This window comes from Ascidia mentula, chromosome 4 (assembly GCF_947561715.1).
Source record: "Ascidia mentula chromosome 4, kaAscMent1.1, whole genome shotgun sequence".
NCBI lineage: Eukaryota > Metazoa > Chordata > Ascidiacea > Phlebobranchia > Ascidiidae > Ascidia > Ascidia mentula.
The window spans coordinates 4,730,269-4,750,546 of NC_138569.1; the positions used below are offsets into that span (position 1 = coordinate 4,730,269).

The window sequence follows — 20,278 nt, forward strand, 5'->3', positions numbered from 1 at the left end:
GCGGACAGTAGCTCGCAGAATTCAAGGCGCCACGATACCGCGGAAGAGTCTGCTTGACTGGTGTAAGGCTCTTGAGAACGAGTGTTACCATGGGATTTTGGAACAGAGGGTCGGACATCTTTCAGATTAAAGACCGCACAGCGGAAGCTGTACAACATTGGGATTCACCGATAGCAATTTTTGCGCCACTGTCAAGATTTTTTTTTGCCTGATGTCAACCCAAATCTCGTAAAATCAGTCTTGGACTGACAACGAACAGAACGTCTTTTTCTTTGATGAAATTTATAGTCACAAAGTGTTAAACAGAAATTTCGTTAATCCTTTCTTCAATGCCGTAATGTACAAATTAATATGTTCAAAATTAGCCCCACAGATACAGGAATTGTCTTGTAGAAACAGACTTCATCATGACCAAATCAAATAATTAAATGCAAATCTAAATTCCATCCCATTTTCCTTCGTTTGGGACACACACGCCGCGAACTATTACATGAGGGGGAATTAAATATTGTCATTTCATTACACAGGTGCGCTGGCATCTAGTTCCCCCATAGCCAGCTACAATTACACGCGTTCAACACGCCCTCAAGACAAACATTCCACATCGAAACAAACTGAACTTCGTTCAGAAAACAGCTGCCAATCAGCAGCGCGATGCAAATCCTTCAACAAATCTGCGTGCCTTTGTGGAACAAAGGCCTGAACATGCCGCCGTCCATCCCTTACACGTAGCCCCGCACCTGGGGCCACAATCGTTTGTCTTGCCACAAAGGCCACCTGTGCCTTGCGTCCCTGATGGATCGCGCAGACTGACTGTTTGAAATGGTCCTACCTGGTTGAATCAGAGAGGTCACATCACATCGTCAAACACAGCTTCTTTTATTGGCGCGCGCCACCAACCCTGTTTACTCGCAGGGCTATACTTATTGTACGCAGGTATTACAGCAGTCAATAGCGTAAATATCCTTAAATGCCCCCCGGAACTGGCAGCGAGCGGCATATGCTGCTACTAATTGCTGTACAAACAAATTGTTTAAGCTGGGCTGCGTTGGAGAGTGTCGAAGTCTTCTGGCCAAAGTAGCAAAACCACTCCCGCAACGCTTTCTGCCCATACGAGCTAAATTCCTGCATGAACAGGGAGTAAAGCAATGTCTCGCAACAAAAATTCCAACTGTATGTCACCATGATTTCGGAAGGAATATTTGACCGAATTTACGTTGTCAACCTCACAAAACCCTCAGATTTTCACTGGTAATGTTGTTTTACCTATACAGGTGAGAGCGTGAGGATCATCATGGCTTTCCAGCATTCCAACTGTTGCCAACTCTAGTTCACTGCGCTGGGCCGGAACACGAGCCAGCTGTGGCCCTGCATCACAACATATGACTTTGACTTTTGCTTTCGGCGGGGCAAAACTTTCTTTGCAGCGGAAAACTGAAAAGTCAGAGCTTGCGACCCGTGGGCCCATGACCAGCTGCCTGTAATCGCGCACCAGCTATGGCGGGTCGGTCGACCGCTGGAATCCGTATTGTTTGCACACCAATAAGGAACACGTTTCTCGGGTCGGGTTTCAAAAAGGATCGATCTCTGATGGAAGAACAAGTTCCAAGTTCAGCGTTTGATTAAGATGCGGAGCGGGATGATCCCGGATCAAGCGGTGTCCCGCGGTTTAACGGACCGGTTGCCTACGTGACTATGTCCCGTGTCTTGTGTGTGTGAATTTTTTGCTATAAAGTGACAAAAAGCTTTCGAAGGGACAACGTTTGTTTGGTTAAATCTTTTGACAACATGGCGGTTGCACAGGACAGGTTTAACGCTCACTTGACGGACGGTTAACGAGGGAAGGAGGGTCTTTTACACGCCAAATTAACTTGCGATGAGAATAACAGGCGTCCTCTGGCAACGATCAAAAACACTGGAGACTTAATATTATGCGAGGAAGACGTTTATTACGTTTACACAAGTGTAAATCTTTGAAGAATATGAAAAGAGTTATCGCAGCGTTTTAAGTCAGCCCAAAGATATCAGGTGACGACGTTGCCTCGCCCAGCGTTTTGTATCTAGCAGTATTACCACAAATTTAATAAGGACCAAAGTGTGCAAAAACCGAGGATTTCCACCAAAAAACTCGGAATTCAATACCAAAATCTTTGTCAGTGAGAAAATTTACTCTCGCGTTGCAACTGCGGCTGGAGCTCCGTTCGACGAGAAAAACGAATCAAAAGTTCACAGACGCACGTTTGTGTTGAGATAAATAATTCATAGCGAACTGGCGTCTAGGTGGAAATTCGGGCTTTATTATTCAAAGGAACTCCCCTCGAAATGACGTCAAGTGATTTCATGGCCAGCAGATGGATTTAATGAGACAAATTGCACTGCAAGAGGCTTTCTCTGTAAAAAAAAAGCAATAAACGATCGATGCCCGACGACCTCTGCTGCCTGATTGCCGTTAATGACTGAAAAAAATCGTCACATATAAACTTGTTCAATTAGCTACGGTAGAGATCAATTCAAACATTTCTGCAAAATATTTTTGGTGGCTGTTTAGTCAGGTAAACGAAAATCTAAACCGTTGAATTGATCAATTTTCCTTGGTAGTTCAAACGTGTTTTCTGGAACATAGTATCTGCTTCACAAAAGTCAACCATATCTCCATAACTCGATGCAAGCTCATTACATTCAAGTAGCATCGTAAATACGTCGAACCGGGCATGGGTTCAACGATTGCGCATTCGTGCACTCGATAACAAGACTCGGCAATCCTGATCCGACAAGTTGTTGACAAGCTTACGGTGTGACTGGGGGAGGAAGTTACGGTGTGAGATAACGTAGTGACGTGAGTTCAACGCAATGCCAAGACTCTGTTGACTTTCACACGCGAATGATGTTGATATAATAGTGGGTAGAAATCTTTGTTGCAGTTTTATTAGGTTTTAAATATCGAGAAATTTTAGTTTTTGCGCCAAATCATGGTATTTTCCACACTAAAAGGCCATGAAATGGCTCATCGAGAAATAGAATGGTTTTACAGTCAGCAAAAGGAAACACAAACTCAAATTAATCAATTATATTATTTTAATAGTTGTGTAACCTTGACACCAATGTCCACTGTGAAGGCACCGAGTTTTCACCATTAACGCAAGTGTTGATAGATCCTTACTGGCGACCAACACTGAACAGGATCACAGGAAGTCATAAGCGTATTTACTGTTATCCGCCGCTGATAGCTTAGACGGCCAAACATAACCGATCACACCGCAACCCCCCAAGCCGTGTGACGTCATAATGACGCCCACGGAAGGTCAAGGATAAAAGGATCTTGTCAATCGTCACCGTGACTAAGACAAAGATCTAAGGGCCGCTGTTAATTCCACTGGCTATAAATGGGACACACGCCTGGTAATAGAAGCACCACACGGATAGTTGCATGAGAATGCATACCTCAACGCCGAATCACCAACCGCTTGCGTTCTATGGATTGCGACACAGCGCCTTGGCGAAGAGCAGGGTTTACATTTCGTCACGTATGCCAGAGAGCGACATTTGAAATTTAAAGTACGTTGATTTGTGCCAGAAGATCAGTCCTGCTTAAATTGTAGTATGCCTGGCCGCAAAAGTAGTACAATGTGCGAAATTTTATCAGTAAATTGGCTTCACTCATATTGGACACTTGTTAACAAAAAGGAGTTTTTCAAGACTGTCCACTTGCTTTAGTACATACTTTTACCTCTGTAGCCCCACCTAGAGGTTGATATGTAACTCTGTGCATTATCAGCCATCCATGTGTTTATCTTTTTGGTAAACTTTAAAGTCAACATCGGATTTATCCAAGTATACGACATTACAACAAAAACATCGTGGATCTGGAAACTGTGGCCACACATTGCTACACGGCAAATCACCAGAGTTCAACCTATAAGCAGGTTAAGTGGTCTCGCAAGAATTTGACAGGTCGCATGTAAGTATAAACGACTTACTGGGTGGGCGCGTTACGTACGCTATTAAGATCGCAGTCGTGCTTCATCCACTTGTTTGTAAACTGCGTGTTTGTCATTGGAAATATTTGTCATATATTGTCACGAAAAACAACCCAAGCCACATTTCAAACATTACAGCATTTAGTATTCATACCTTTTATCACATAGTTATTTTTTGGAAAAGTTCAGTTTGTATGCTGGTCTTTCAGGGATATAGTAGCGTTTATTTTATCACACTATTTCATTGCGATTTCGACTCGCGCACTTGCGTACATTGCAATTGAAGTCAATTATTTTAATAACAGTTCAACTGTAAAAAATACATCTGGAATCACAAGGATAATTGTGGGACCATCTGACATGAATCAATACACAAAACAACGGAACCGGCGACGGTACAGATGCACTACGTAGCGCACATCGAACTGTTTACTAACAATTGTTTTTTGCGTTTGCACCACAAAATATCAAACAAAGCAACATTGTTTAAATTCCTACAGTGCTAAAAAAAGAATGTGTAATTTATGTTCAGTCGTGTAATTGAGGGGCCAGGCGCCGACAGTTGGGCCCACTTGATTGATTTTGGGCTGTGGTATGGAACCGCAGAACTCAATACCACGAGTCGAGGACCTTAGTTAATATCGGTATATATACGATGAGTTATATCACGAGCATGCGCCAGCATGGATTTCAATCACTCATCGAATGCTATTTCTATCCCCTATTTGCGTTTAAGGGCGACGCCCTACTGACAGCCAAAGTTGAACCAAGACGAATGTTGCAGAGTAAATCAACCAGATTCTAGGAACCAACTGACGGCAATGCTTTGCGACGGAGTTCAAACACAATAGGTTTAGGCTACAATACTACATTTACCCCAACTTTGCAGACTGCAGTATTCCCACTTGTTGCAGACTTTTCGCCTTGCTGCAATCTACTCTGCATCCGAATACGCTCAGTGATTTACTAGTATAGCTTAGACGACGATAACAACACAAGTTAATAACAGCAGGTCCTTCGTCCTTTGTTTTGCTGTCACACGATATATAATAGCCTAACACACGATAACTTCGCTCACGTCACAATCTGTCCAAGTCCGAAAAACCGCAGTAGAAAGACTCGACTGTCCGTCAATAAAACAAGAGCTTGAAACCGGGACGTGAACTTTGGGAAAGGCGGGGGCAAATAACGCGCAAGCCGTAAAACTTTATCCCTGGCGTCACAATGGAGCCATAAGGGCGTCGGATGGCCGTCGGTAATTTACGTGTCGCCACAGCAAACTTTGCATAGCCTCGCGACACTTCCACGCATTGTGCGATGGATGTTATAGGTCGGGTCAAGTCTCTGAAGAATAGACCGATAGGAAATGTAGTGGTTATCTGACGTTGATACAAAAGCTTAAGGACAGCTCGATGGGTACAAGCAACTCAAGAACGTAACACTCTTTTCGAAAGAAAGTGGTGAATTTGCTCTTTCAGTAACAACAAATTTATTCCAACCTAAAGCTGTATTCAAATATGTGCTACTGGTTCATCATTTTCTCTCATAGGATTTTAGGTTGCGGTAATATTGAAAAACCATTGATTCCTAAATCTTTTGATCATGAATAAAACAAACAATTTACACACGAATTTTCCACATTCAACAACTTGTGTTTAACAAAAAATGCACACTGTAACGGAATGACGTCATTTGTTACGGTTATCAACTTATTAGAGAGAACAATTTTCAATGTTACAAGAACAACTTTGTGTCCACGCTTCTGGTTATTAGAGAGATGCGTCATATGCCAACAAAATGAACTCATGCAAAGGCCAACTTACCACACATTTTCCTTCAATACACATCCTCTTCGAACCCTTTCTTCCCAACGCTCCTCTTCCTCCTCTGCTCCGTGCGGAACACTCACTGCCATCCGTGATACGAGTTGATCTACGCAGAAAAAACCGGTGACCTCTGGCGCTGCAGTAGAGCTGACAGGGACCTCCTGAAGCAACAGATTAGTTTTGTACCACGGTAACGGCAAAAGTAGTTATATACAGACTGAATTGCATCCTTATTAAGTGATTATGGGAATCATTCCCCATTCTGCTGCAATAGCCCTGGTGATTTTCACCTGTATAATTACACCTAAATTATGAAACATGTATTTCCAGGTTAAAATCAGTCAGCTTAGTATTAAAGACAAATGTATTTCGCTTCTGGGAAAAAGCATCGACAGTGTATATAAAAAACAATACGAACGATCTCTTTGTTTTTGCATATAGTTTCAGTAAATTTTAACAGCAGTTCCACAAGTGATCCGCTTGATACGCAAACAAATGAAGATAACAAAATACCTAAACGCGCAAAAGAAAATTACTGGAAATTAGCATTATTACATGTTGCGCAGTGAACGCAGAGGTTTTCTACAATAAACCTTACCCCTGACCATCGGCTGCCAGAAATATTTCTTCCCTCCGAACTCCCGCAAATTGTATTCCCCGCACTGGTCGACGTTGGTCAATCTTCTTCCAATTGGACAAGGCTGCAACGATAACCTTCGTATAACAAGCCACCAACATCAAACAGTAGTTTTTTTCGGCAGGGCGAATGATTCACCCCAGTGCGATTAAATGTTTGCGGGGTGAATATAAAATTTAGCAAACAATATATCAGACAATACTTACGTTTCTGTTGCACTGCTCATATCGCTTGTTTTTGCCCTGACAGGTATTTTCTAGCATTGCCGCGTCCCTGAAAAATCACCTTCCAATGAAACTGGGGCAGTGTGCAATGTAATACCTGACCAGCACCAAACAAACGTTTAAAAATCATATTTCAAAGTTTAATTTTCGACGTAGCTTCCCAGGTTTAACTAAACTAAAAACAGACATCACAAAAATACCCATTGGCTTGGCGACTCCTCTGACAGAAACGGAACTGCTCTCTGATGCCACCACCGCATGAGCGAGAGCATTCTCCCCATCCGCTCCACGTACTCCAACCACTTAGTGGCGCACGTGAGCCGCCTTGAACCTAAAAGGAATTTCAAAGTTTAGAAACAGGAATATATAACCAAAAGGAAAGTTGCCACAAGTGATAATTACCTATGCTACGTTTACGCCGTGCTAGCGTTTTTTCGCGAATTTCGATTTAAAACCTGCCGAGCTTGTGAAACAGGATTTAAATAGTGCTGGTAAGAATGTAAGTCATGTTATTTTCCTTCACTAAAGATTCATCGGGCTAACACCATATACATCATCGGCTACGTATTTCCATTCATGGCTTGCGTTAACCCCCCACGAGCACTAGATGATAACACTTACGTTTAATCCCCCTATGCCGTTCGGGAGCTGAGCCAGCGCGGAGGCGCCAAAGGCAAGAATCCACGCCAACTTGAAGGCACACATCCTTCCCATCTGCGAAATGAAACAACGAAACATTAAAATCCGGTGCTCTTGCCAATAGGCAGTTGTGAATGCAAACCCGCATCGCAGTGCACAAAACGACGCCGGGTGAATATGTTCCATCGCGCTATGCTTCCATATATGCCAAAAACAACGCTTGACGACTGACCATCGGATGTAATAGTTCGAACCAACACGTCTGACTCGACCAGTCAGTTCGTCTGGGGCTCACGACTTTCAGCGTCACGGTTAACTGCGTTTTGGGCGATGACCTTGCGCGCGCAATAGAGCGTGACATCCGGCTTGGTGTCTGTCGTTCGAAGTACTGTTTTCCGCCCAAAGGCGATAATTACGCGCGGAAAGTTCTCGACACGCGTTTCGCGCCAGCTTGTAAGGTGTGGATTACAAAGTGTATAACTGACAACTAGAACGACGCTAATTTAGGGTCATTGATCTGTTTTCCAAACTTTTTCTCTGAAGATATCTTTAAGGTGCTTTTAAACCGTCTAACACACGTGAACGCACAAATCAATGACTGTTGTTTAAAAACGTATCCTTTTAAGACTTGAGTCTGTCGGTAAGAAAACGCCAGCTCCTCGCACAACTGGGCAGAGTCGCAAATGTTAAATAAGGGGAAGACGTAACGAACGTGTCGGGGAAGATATGCATGACGTTTTCAAAATCTAAAATCTCATGTTACAAATATTCGGTCCTTGATCTTCTTTTGTATAGTTTGTAACCCAACATCCAGAAACGTCTGAACTTTTCGAGAACGCAAAATCTAGAAGCTGGAAAAACTCGACCCCGGCACCTAACCACAAAGAAGACAAACCACAGTTTCTGTGGCATTTCTGCGGCATTTCCACACTTCAAATGCCGCCTGTCATCAGAGCTGTTGCCGGGGTAGCGCCACCGCAGTGTGTCAACTTTAAATAGGAAAGCGACATCAATCGTCTTTTCGTGCGATGTGTTAAACCGCGAGCTGTACAGCCTAAACTTGATCCTTTTACCCCGGTAGAGGGAATTGGCTTTGTGCGTATGACAAAATAGCCTTTATTGTCTCGGTGGGATCGGGTTAATATAAGAAAACCTTTACATTATTTATAGTTCGAGAAATAAAACATAAATTTCCCACTCTTCGCGATGACACATCTTTGATCTATAAACAACATAATGAAATTTAGGGTCACACGTCCCTACACACGTAGCCTTTATATATTTAAAAGCGAGTGTATAGCCTAAGGCGACACAAGGCGCGCTTTACATACATGATTTCAAGTTCGTGATGATTCAACGAAATGATTTGTACGGAGTTTTTCCTAGGGATTTGCTTCTTGTGGCCTGAACTATTTCCGCACTCATAACTCCGCACGGCAAAAATTCCAGGAAATCCGACCTCAGGGCGCAAGACTAATCACCAGCTGAACCAAGCAAACGTTGCGCTTTGCGCTTAAAAGGCGATTGGCGGCGAAAACAGGCTCGGGGCTTATCTATTAATGCAAACAGCTCGGCGAGCAACTATTGGAGGAAACTGTGCACGTTCAACGAAGGGATTAACCTGGCGCGGAGTGATAAAGTGCGAGGATTAGCCTCACTTTGTGCGATTGATGAAACGAAAAACTGAGCTAACTCTACTTGGGTCAAAAACGCTACATCACACCGAAAAGCAAGCGGTAGCTGTCTGCTGTAAAACTGCTCACAACTGCTCTATTTACCCTACACGTTGTGTGCATGGTTTTACTCCATAGATACACTTTCAGATTGATCACCTGTTTGTTTAACTGCGCATTGCAACAACGTCGCTACCGAAATCCAGGATCTTTGTGTGTGTGTAAATTTCAACATTTATCACGTTGCTCACATTTTGGGCACGGTTTTTTAGGATATGCATCATTACCAGTACACAAAGTTCAATATGACATCAAGTCCTAAATCCAACTGACACGTATTTAAATTTATACGGATATGTTTAAAACGCTGGGGTTTGTGTAGGGAACAGTTTTCCTAGGAATACTAAAAGCTCTATTTCCTTCGATCGCAAGTAAGGTGGCTTTCAATCACCTTAAACCCCTACATGTGACGATACCTGTTCGCGAGAACGCTTCGGAAAAAGGAACATAAACCACGCGAAGACGAAACAGTTCCCGAGTCTCGAGAAGTTTATGACCCACAGGTTCACAACCCTTTCAGTAAAGCCCGTCCTTGGCATTAGCATTGTGCGGCATTCAACAAAGGACCGCCACTGTCGTTGTTGGCTCAAGACAAGCTGTCTAAATGTTAGTAGAGCGGACAACTTCAGGTAGTTGGGTTTTGTGCCTGTGGAAATTTTGCGGCCTGACCGTATTGTCTCCAGTCTAGACTCTCCCGGTTGTGAACAAACCCCAATCGTGTGCAGCGGTATGCGGATGCGACGATATGCTGTTGCCGGTGGTCCCATAATATATTGAGCTTGTTTACCGACGGTCGTAAACTTGCACGAGGGCAACGCGGAGTTAAGGACAAATTTCACAATGTCGCCGGGATCAATTGAAACAGTAAATCATTTCTCGATGGCATTTCATATTTCCATCACGTCGATGTGAGTTTGCACAAGGCAGGTGCACGACAACACATGCATCGAACATTTAATTATTCAGAAAGTAACAGTTCGCGGGTTTGACTAAATTTTATGTATTAACATTGCATATATAGTCTCGTTTTCATACATCGCAATGAAACACGGGCAGCATATTTGGAATTTATACCAGCAGCAAAAATCTCTCGTCAAAGTTCAACCCTACGAAGGGATTTACATTCAAAACGTCACATCAATCAACACGTTATCACACATTCGTCCTTAGAGAGTAGGCATGCACTTGAGATCGTGAATTTGGGCGCTCGTTTCTCAGTAGCGTTTTCAGTGACAGGTAAAGTCGTGCGTCTTACCTTGGCTTGTTTGAACTTTGGTAATCCCAGTCCACAAATCCTTGCAAAATCTGACGTATCACGTTTGTGAATTTCTTCGTTTAAAGTGCGATGCTTCTGCAAATGTTAAACTCGATGACAAGGCAATCACTACAGCCGTGCTGTAAGCTAGATTTGTTTTTCTCAGAGCTTGTTTATCGTCAAGTGTGGATGATAAATCGCTTGAGCACTTTTGCTGGTATGGGGTGATTTCCGTTGCTGCAATCGCTAATTCACAGTTGCAGTGCCTAAATCTACACACCCTGCAATGGACAAAATAAGGGAAATGAACCAAATGACATTTTGCTCATGAATTATGTTTATTCAAATGATTTTGTCCGCAAACGACTCTGTCGAATTGAAGGCGGTCATATCGGTTCATGTTAATTTTGTTGGTTCCTGTTATGCAGGGCGTCTACATGTAAGTTTCAAAGCATGTAGGTTATTCACACAGTTATTGTTGACATCTGGAACATTTCTTGTGCCCAACCCAATTACATGACATTCGGAAAAAATCTGTATGCCTTGTAATATCAACTTTAAAAATATTGGAGCCATTTTTGGGTAGTTTTTGGGCAAAATAAAATATTGTTAAAAAAAAATATGCATCTCTTTCCATAGAAACGGATTCTATGACATAATTCTTGAAATATGTGTAATCTCATAAGCTACAACCTGGAACAACTTCTTGCCCAAACCACCACTTCCCACGGAATTAAATCCTATACTCCACGAAAGACCAACAACACGGAGAATCACAACTTAACCGTACAGTTAACATATACAGGTGGTACAAGACGTCAGATATCAACATACTCTTGGCTGATGGTTCTCAAAAACGCAGAAAAGATAACTGTGCGAGATCCCCATCAATAATACATCAAACGAAAGTGCAAGAAACGGCCGTGCGGTGTTAAAAAGACGCGTTCAAACACGCCTTGACGTTACCTTGTCGCGTTGGACCTGTTTTACAACCTTGTCAACATAATGTAAACAGCAGACCTTTAATTCATTAGCAAACACGAGTTGAGGGTTGTATTATAATTGGGCAAATATACCAACATTGGTCCCATTCCAACCAAATTCCGTGGAAATTGGTTGCTAGCAAATGACCGATCACAAATACGAGAACAACGTTTTCTGAAGATTTATAAATTTGGATGTTGGAAAAGCTACCATGCCAACATATTATATTCTGGTCATTCTGGTCACAAAACGTTAATTAGTCCGACTTTTGTAAATAATGGAAACTAAACAGAACTCTACATTAAAATGTTGCCTGTTTTTGAACATACGTTGGTAAGTGGCTAAGAATGCAGATTACGGTTCAGTCTCGCTTTATGAGCTATAAACATTAACTTCTACACAAATATTAAGCCTTCTGTTAGGTCTGCCCCATACATGTAGCTGAGAGCGCGGACAAAAGCTCGTTCGCAGAGTAATCTAATTTGTTATGAGGAGAATGAGCTTGTTTAATCCAAGAGATCCCTTTCGTTTCTTTCAGACTGTTGCGCAACAACGTTAAATTTCCAAATAACTACCCTAACGCCTACAGCACAACCTTTACGGAGAGAATGAATCATTCCAAAGAGTAAACTTCTTCAAAGTTCCGCAGACAATCCCTGTTATGGCTTGGGTTTAATCCTTATACCCAACGGAAGGTCGAAACCAAATGCGTACCGTTAGGGTTATCGGATGACGTATTATATAATCAGTGCAGTTTATTATATTATCCCGAGCAGACCACATCAAAGTCGACCAAGGCGTCCACGTTAACTTAACATTTAAAGCGTAGGTGTCAGGAGACACTCACTAAAACCCGCAGGTCACTCTCACGCCGAGCAGGCCGAGAACTTGGCCCTTCTCCATAGATGCGACGTTACCTCATGTACAAGTATAGAGCTGTACAATCTGCCCAGACAGCCTTGCAGGTCTCAATATCCAGCCCTGTGCGAACGTGATAGAGGCGGCGCGCCTCTGCGTGTTGCGGCCCCACAAGGGCAAACAAGAACAATGGGCGGTTTACTATTGTAAACACATCCAATATATATCCAATATAGCTCGTTGAACTGGGTGGAATTAAATGCCACAAGAGCGACATCCACAATGCTTCACATTATTTGTTGAAGGCGTGTCTTAATACTTTATAACGCCCACAAACGAAGTTGTTTTGTTATAGGGCACCGCAATGCATTTGGCACACATTCTGTGCAGGTAGTATTTTCCTGTGATTCCAGATACGGAATTTGGACTTCGGTGAGTATGACGTCACCTATAAATCAATCGAAGAGCTACTTGGCGGTTGGTTTACTACGTATAGGGGTTACATTGTTGGCATGCGGCGACATGTGCATGTTTACCGTCGAAAACAATATAAAACGGGTGGGGCTAACACGTGTTGTTTTGGAACATTTAATTGGTTTTTCACAAGGTCAAAATTTGCTTTAGCCTAAAAGGTCTAACTTCCTGTCAAATAAACCATTTCTAAATATCAAGGTGGTATATCAAGGGCGTTTTTCATCACACCAAGATTTGCGGAAGAAATTAGAACAAATTGATTTGGTGCGTGTACTCCGAATGCATTTCGAGTGTACTCATAACGGTGTACAACACGTGAAACTGAACTTTTAGTTACAGAGTGTACATGCCAAAGTGCAGTTTTTGCAAACGCATGTATTACCAATGCGACAGCTTTTTTGGGATCTTTGATTGTTGCTGCAACGCAGATTTCAAAATTGCGGGGGTCTAAATAGGTGCGTTTGCTCCACGTGACAGTGAAAAATCAGTTCACTGACGCGCCAACTTTCGCCCAAATGAAAAGTAAGCGCAAAAACAACTATACATGGGGTTGGAGCTGCACGAAATGTCATTCTAAAACGACCGGAACGAAAAGGAGAAATTTTCGCGCCCTTTCGCACCTGAAATGGTTGGATGCAGTGGAATGGAAAATGTTGCTGATTGCGGGTTACCTGGTCTGGAACAAAACAACGTTCAAGTTCAGGCGAAGGCGAGGCGTTCGTCAGACAAACGGTGTGGTCTTGCATGGGAAATTAGGGGTATGCACGAATGAATAGCAAAGGTTTCTAATTTTCTTAAATTTAATCATAACGTTTTGAATACACACAAGGAAATCGCGCATTATAAAGTGATGGCGATTTCATGTGTGATTCTTCATTTCCGTGTTCTAAATCGCGGCCAACGAAAGAATTTTCAGTCGTGCTAACAGATGAAACGTTTGTACGACCTATCCTAATTCGGCTGGGCTTTTTTTGCCCTTCACAGTAGTGCTTACGGCACCACGCAGCACGGCACATTACTCGGAACAACTGAAAAAAAGCGCCATTCACAAACTCGTTGGAGAAGTGCTGGGAACCGTTGGCGAATGTCCATACCTTGTAGCGAGGTCGTTGGAGCAACATTGGCCCAGAAATAAAACTGTTGCCAAACCGCCGGCCCCTCGCGACAACACATCATACACGAATGTGCCATGTTGGCCGTATATGGACAGAGCTAATAATTATTACGCGCGGCGCAAAGTTCAATCGGCAATCTACGCCCCTCATGTCGCTAACAAATAATCTTTACCTAAGGTGAAAACCGCTATGATTGGGGAAACCTGTTTTGCTGAAATAACAATGGAGATGGAATAAAATGATCAAACGATTGATCAAAAAGATATATTATATATATCTCACAACATTCAGTTCGGAATAACAAGTTCATTCATATAGAAACATTTTTTCCTCATTCATCTGAACAAAGTGTTATTGCCAGTCTAAAAACAAAAACAAAACTCACGAGGCCAGATGCTGGCTGCTCAAGACCAGGAAAAGCTAACATAGCAATATTGTAAAACAGATATGTTGATACGGACGCTATAACACAAAAAAAACACCTTTAAAAAAAAAAAACCTTTAAAGAGTCACCTTTCACAGCACACAGCACCCTTTAATCCCATTTAAAATGACCGTGTGTCCGACCTGCACTTGACGATCACACAATTCCACAACATCAACTCCCTTCCCGTAGCTAGCTCCCATTTCCTGATCAACTTCCAACAAGTTAAACCAACCGAGTCGTGACTTTAATCCTCAGTACAACGCGGATCGCCTTTTCGCCGTTATGTCAACAAGCAGCGCGTGCCCCTTTTGAGAAGGACAGAGAAGGAGGCTGAGGACAGATTTCCCAGCATCAGTCAACCTCGGCGGTAAGTTTCACACAGCAAGCACAGAGCGATAGAAATACGCAGAGCCTTCTGTATTTGGACGGGGGTACTATAATCCAATAAAAGTGATGGATAGACTGGTTGTAGTCCAGGCCTGCCACTGTGTCTTTCAAAGCCTCGTTTGCACATTAGCTGTGCGTTTCCGCGGTTTCCCTTTTGCACGTGGATGTGGTGGCCTAAGATTACCTAAAGGCGCTTCCAGGAAAGACCACATTAGTTTGATGAAACTCACTGCGTGGTTGTTTCTCCTTGTGTGGCAACGAGGAACTTCCTGCAAAGCACTCACAGTGGAGCGATATGCTTTGTGTTATGAAAGTGGGCATTCCACCTACATTCTGGCGCAGTTTTCACAAAATAATAATAAGTTCAGGCTTATGCCCAATCTTTCTTAATACAGTTTGGAAAGTTTAATTGCATAACGCAACGCATCGTTGCGCCCTACTGGAAAATCGAATAACTGCGATACACTCCTGTAAGAACGGAGCTTCACCGCTGCGCTAAATGAACAACACTACGTTTTTAGCTCCAATATGACGCAGTGAGCGACGTGCTGAAATGTCGCAAAACAACACGCATGTAGTTTACCCGACATTTAATATTGCAGGGCCTCGGTTTCGGTGACGAAATGGTAAAACGTCTCGCCAAGCCCTTTTCCAACAAGAAAAAACCCGTTGTTCGACAACATTTTCACAGAAGTTAACTTTCTGACTCACAAACGTCGAGTTGCGCGCAATTAAACAATTTTTTTTTTAGTAGTAACCGCAAATCGTAACACGCGATAAAAAGTGCCCCTACTGCGACCTTTAAGCGTAACGCAACTATATAAAAATAAATGCAATATATGACAAATCCTACGACATAGAGTACATACAGTTCATAAGATGTGTTCTTGCAAACATCATCGGTACGAAATCTCCTTTTGTAGTTTCTCACCAGGTTCACGATCTCAGTCTGTGTAACCCCGCAAGTACTTTCATTTCACCTCTTTTGAATCCCGTCGTAATTCCTTCGTAAGCAAAGGCTGTCTCTTCCCACTGGGAAAAATACTAAGCGACTGGGAAAGAAACTGAAATCGTTCAAACACAATCAGTCGCTACGACCAAGACCAAACCTTTGAGATAAGAAAAAACCCACGCTTGCAACGCGTCACCACGCAATGCCCTCTCGGCAACACGCGAACTGCATATAAGGCCAAAGGGCCCGGCGTTTTTCGTTCGATTGCGCTATGCCCGTGAATAGCAGACTGGGTGCTAGCAGTGGTTTGTCGGTGAACTCGCTATCGTCGTTTTTCGTACTGAACAGCCTTGAGCACTTGCTCTGCTCAAATATGTTCTACAGGTAACACGTCGATGTAAACAAAAGTTATTAGAAGGTTTTAATGTGTATATTGACGATTTGCGTCCTCGTAAGACCGTTATATATGTAGTAGAAACCCTATGCACTTTGAAGACCTTTTTTTCATTTTTCTATATCTATTTTAGTTCGACCAACCCGGCACCAAAAACTTTATTCTTTCAAGTGGTCGTGTCGGCTCCAAAAAGTCGGTTATCCATCCGTATTCCCATTCCACTACCGGAAATCTCTTCAGTACAGGGCGGCAATCTCACACAGAAAGTCGCGCCTTCCCCGTATGCATGGACGTATATTGAACCGCTGGTGCCCCGACCATAGCACGTGAATTTGTCCTGTTAGCTTCAGACGATGGCAGGTTGCCCGCTCCCAAGCATGGGAATGAATCGACAGCTCTTATTCATGTCGCCCTTGCACGCGAGGCGCAACGTCACAATCACTTGCTCAAGAGCTGTGACCGTTCAACTTACAGCTCGACTTGTCCTTAAAGCCGGCTGATTTTTTAAAAGTAAAGCAAAATGCTCCAAACACATAGGCATCCTCTTGAATTTGTACAAAATATCTCCGAAGTATACGAGTAATGGGATAATAATAAAAATAAGCTCAGCTAATCTGCCACGCGAAAACTTGCGTATTTTACACAACGCAAAACGATAACACAATCACAAGTGGGAGGAAAATAAATAAACCTAACAGAGGCGTCGAAGTCTTGCTTTGCTGAGGCAAGATTCCCAGAAACAGAAGGCCGAGCTACAAACAAACGCAAAAGCAACCGCCAAGTCAACACACGGTTTCGGTTCAACCACAACGAGAAACCAGCTTGGCCACAGCGGAACTGGGAAGTATACAGTTTTGCTGGTTGTACAGATGGGCTGCATTCTTACGTCGGCGCTCGGGAGTTAAGAAGAAAACCACATTGGTTTACAAAAATAAACCAAATGGCGTTGCACAACTACGCCCATTCGTGAAATACGACTCAGGACTGCGCTTCAAAAAAAAGATTGTACCGGAAACGCACACCAAAGTAAGCCCTTCTTGTCACTAGGAGTTCAAAATGTCAGGAGATTTAATGGCAAATCCCATGTAAAGTGTCGGACAACACGTAACCCCATGCAAGAATAGTGGCGCCGCTGCTACATCCAAATTACAGCTTTCGTGCGATACGTTGACTTCGTGCCTGTAGTCCGTATGCTGCAGTGGCTGATTTCGTTCACAGGGGCAAACATTTGTGCCATGTAGGCAGGCAATCTACATATTTGTGGGTTCGGCTTGCACATAACCGCTCCATAAAGTAACAGAGATTCTTTTTCTTTGGTTGGGCATTAACACGACCGCGCCTGGTTTCACCCTTTAAAGGCTAAAAATACTCGACTTGACTTCACCGACCTTACGACTTGACCTTCCTGGGTTATACCGTGATTTTCAGCTTTTCATCTTATGTAACAAAGCCCGGTTTGCGACTTTGCGGACCTGTAATCTAACTCGACTTTTGTTGTTTGCGAGAATAGTAATCAAGGCCAGGATAACATGGGCAAACTAACATAAGCAAAAAAACATTAGCCACAGTAGTGCTAATATAACTTGCGTACTCCAGACTGACGTCCTCACCTCAACTTTTCACACCTAAGAAATCTGTCATTTTCTTGAAAACATTTCATCAAAAATGCAAATTTGCCAGCGAAAATATATTATAGCTTGGTTGGTACCCGTTAGGTACTATTAGCTATATTCCTAAATTAAAGCAAACCAGCATATGCACGCCAATAACCTATTTACTGTTCAAATCGAATTTCAGCATCTGTAAATAGCTACAATAAGTGCACTTGTTTAGCAACTACACAAACAAGAAAACAATTTCCCTGCACCAAATATTTCACGTACATGTCAGCGATTAATCCGATCGCCAATGGACAAATACCAGAATCCGACCAGATCTAAAGTGTCAACACTTCCCGTGCGCGTGCCACCACTTGCACGAACACTCTCGACAAGCGCTGTGCTGGGTGTATGGTGCTACCCGTGTGCCTTGAGCTCCCAGATAAACTTCAAGAGCGCTAATCCGATAAAAAGATAAATCGGCCAGCTGGGGAAGTCCTTGCGTTCCTATTCCGTTTTGAGGTCCACTTCAGAACAACGTTAAGTACAGTCTTGTCCGCTAACTACACCACTCCAATGGGCCGAACTAACAGCTACTTTATAAACCTATAGAAAAGCTATATAGAAGGCTAGTGTTTAAAACTATATGCCAATACGCAACAAATTTTAATTGGTTCATTAATGTATTTGTACTCCAGAGCAGTAGATTCTGTTCCAAATATCTTGATTGTTTCAGGACAACTTGGTAAAAATATATCTTATCGTAATACTGACAAGTGAAAACGTAGTTAATTTGGGTATTGCTTAATACTGTATGCAACAAAATCGACAAGAAGAAGAGCAACGTGCGCCTGCATAAAGTATAACTACATGTCTTCAACGTGTTGTCTTACCTCACAACCTGTGAACCTGCAGCAGTCTAACACCTACAGGCTTTGGGCTTAGCCCAAACCACAACCTCGACGTTAGCATCGATTTAAACCACTCCCGAACCGCGTGCGCTCAAGGCGAAAGCAGGAAAAACAATGGCGCTTTGTGAAGACTCACTACTCGGGGCGAAAGTTATTTTTCTCTGACGTCACATTTACCACAGCTTGACCCGCTATAGATTACGTCACCCGCCAATCGATCGAATCTTCAGCGTGATGGGGGTACTTCGCGGTTCCTTAGCTAGGTTGTGCAACACAGAAACGTTACTTTGTCTTGCAAAGCGAATGTCGTGTATTTAGTACTAAACAGATTCCACGACCTTGATAGAAAATTGTCGGATCCCGAAGCGGGAACCAATCCTTTTATGCCAACCGTTGAACTATGATACTTTCACATCAATCGCTGACGTGGTTATAACCGAGGACATTTGAAACCACTTGACATTTGACATGCGCGTAAACATCCATCTAAACATGACAACGGGGAGCCTACTTTTCCCGACATGTGTATCGCTGTGTCCGTGAGAGAAACCACATCGAAACACAACAACACCAAGGCCAACGGACTGCCAGAAAACCCTGGCTGTGTCGGCGTATTTGTGTCCATTCGTCGACACGCGTTACTAAACGTCGGGACCAGAGCATTTGGTCGCCCTATTGTGATGCGCACACGCAAGCAGTAAAAATGCTCCATTACAAACATTCCACTTTCCATTAGGCCCACTAACCGTTCAAAGAAGCCGACTGGGTTTGACTTTAAGTGGCGTACGGGACAGTCGGCTTTCCCTTCGTCGTATCATTTATTGTGGGGTGGTATATGATGGATCGATGTACACAAGGGTCATCTTTTGTTGGAAAAAAGTTGAACTGAGATCTCAGAAAACTGACTCCGTCCTCCACTGGTTTCAATATGAAATAAAACTGCATTTCTACTTACTGTTTTCTGTACTACTTTATTAATTCAACATTGAAAATCAATTTTTCAACAATCCTATCTTTCACAATACAATAAGCGTCGACCTAACAATGTTTTTGAACTCAACGGTATTATAGGTGTACTGTATACCTCTCCGATAAACCAGGAAATACACAGTAACCTATAACAAAGCTTTAAGGCTGTGACGCACTGAGCATCATCCCTAGGTCTGACTGAGGTTTGTTATTTGCGTTTCCTTGTTTGGCAAAGAACTGTAAAGCCTAGCTGACGGCGCTAAGTGTTCTGATCCTGTCCGCAAACTGGTAAGAACGTTCATTTATCGCCTGTCGATAACCACGCAAACAAGGGCCACCCACAGGTAAGCAACTAGCCAAGTGACAGCGTGTGGCTCTCGCGGAATTTTGATCGCCCCAGCTGATGGATAAGTGTTTGGACACTGCCGCCGTTGCCGCAAACACGGGATTTTGTTTTCAAGGAAATTGTAGGACATTTCTACAGCGACGTTTTACGTGGGACAACCGTGGCGGAGACAAGGTCGTCAAAAGACAACTGATCTGAACGCAAAAATACGCATTCGCATAGGAAATACTTTACTTGTAATATTTACTGGTAATATAGACAAATCAAAATCGATTTTGTTTGTCTGGAATTTTCACTCAACTTTCGTGAAGCCTATATTGACTAGCTAACAATCCATTTGCTTTTTTCCTACTTTCTTTTTGATTTCCAAACAACCCAAAACTTACACAATCATTAACAAATAGTGTTTGTCCAAGTATTTGCACTACTGACTTATTAGCTGTCCAGAACCAGCATCCATTCTGATTAGCTGGAGTTGTCTAATAACCACTCAGCATCAAGGGAATTGGCAATTTTGTGTAAGTTAGGTGGCGAATGTTCCGCCTCCGGCCCTTTGCCAGGAGTGCTTAATT

At 43.0% G+C, this 20,278-nt stretch overlaps 1 protein-coding gene across 2 annotated transcripts in view; it reads right to left on the reverse strand.

Moving 5' to 3' along the window:
- LOC145897337 (thrombospondin type-1 domain-containing protein 4-like) overlaps positions 1-10,568 on the reverse strand; it is a 53,197-nt gene extending 42,629 nt beyond the window's left edge. For both annotated transcript variants that reach the window (XM_082985583.1, XM_082985582.1), the window contains exons 1-6: positions 10,292-10,568; positions 7,286-7,378; positions 6,865-6,995; positions 6,647-6,713; positions 6,402-6,504; positions 5,801-5,964 (exon numbers count right to left, since the gene is read on the reverse strand). In XM_082985583.1, the coding sequence (XP_082841709.1) occupies positions 5,801-5,964; positions 6,402-6,504; positions 6,647-6,713; positions 6,865-6,995; positions 7,286-7,378 (558 nt within the window). In that variant the 5' untranslated portion in view covers positions 10,292-10,568. The remainder of the gene's footprint in view (positions 1-5,800; positions 5,965-6,401; positions 6,505-6,646; positions 6,714-6,864; positions 6,996-7,285; positions 7,379-10,291) is intronic.
- Positions 10,569-20,278: the final 9,710 nt, after the last annotated feature.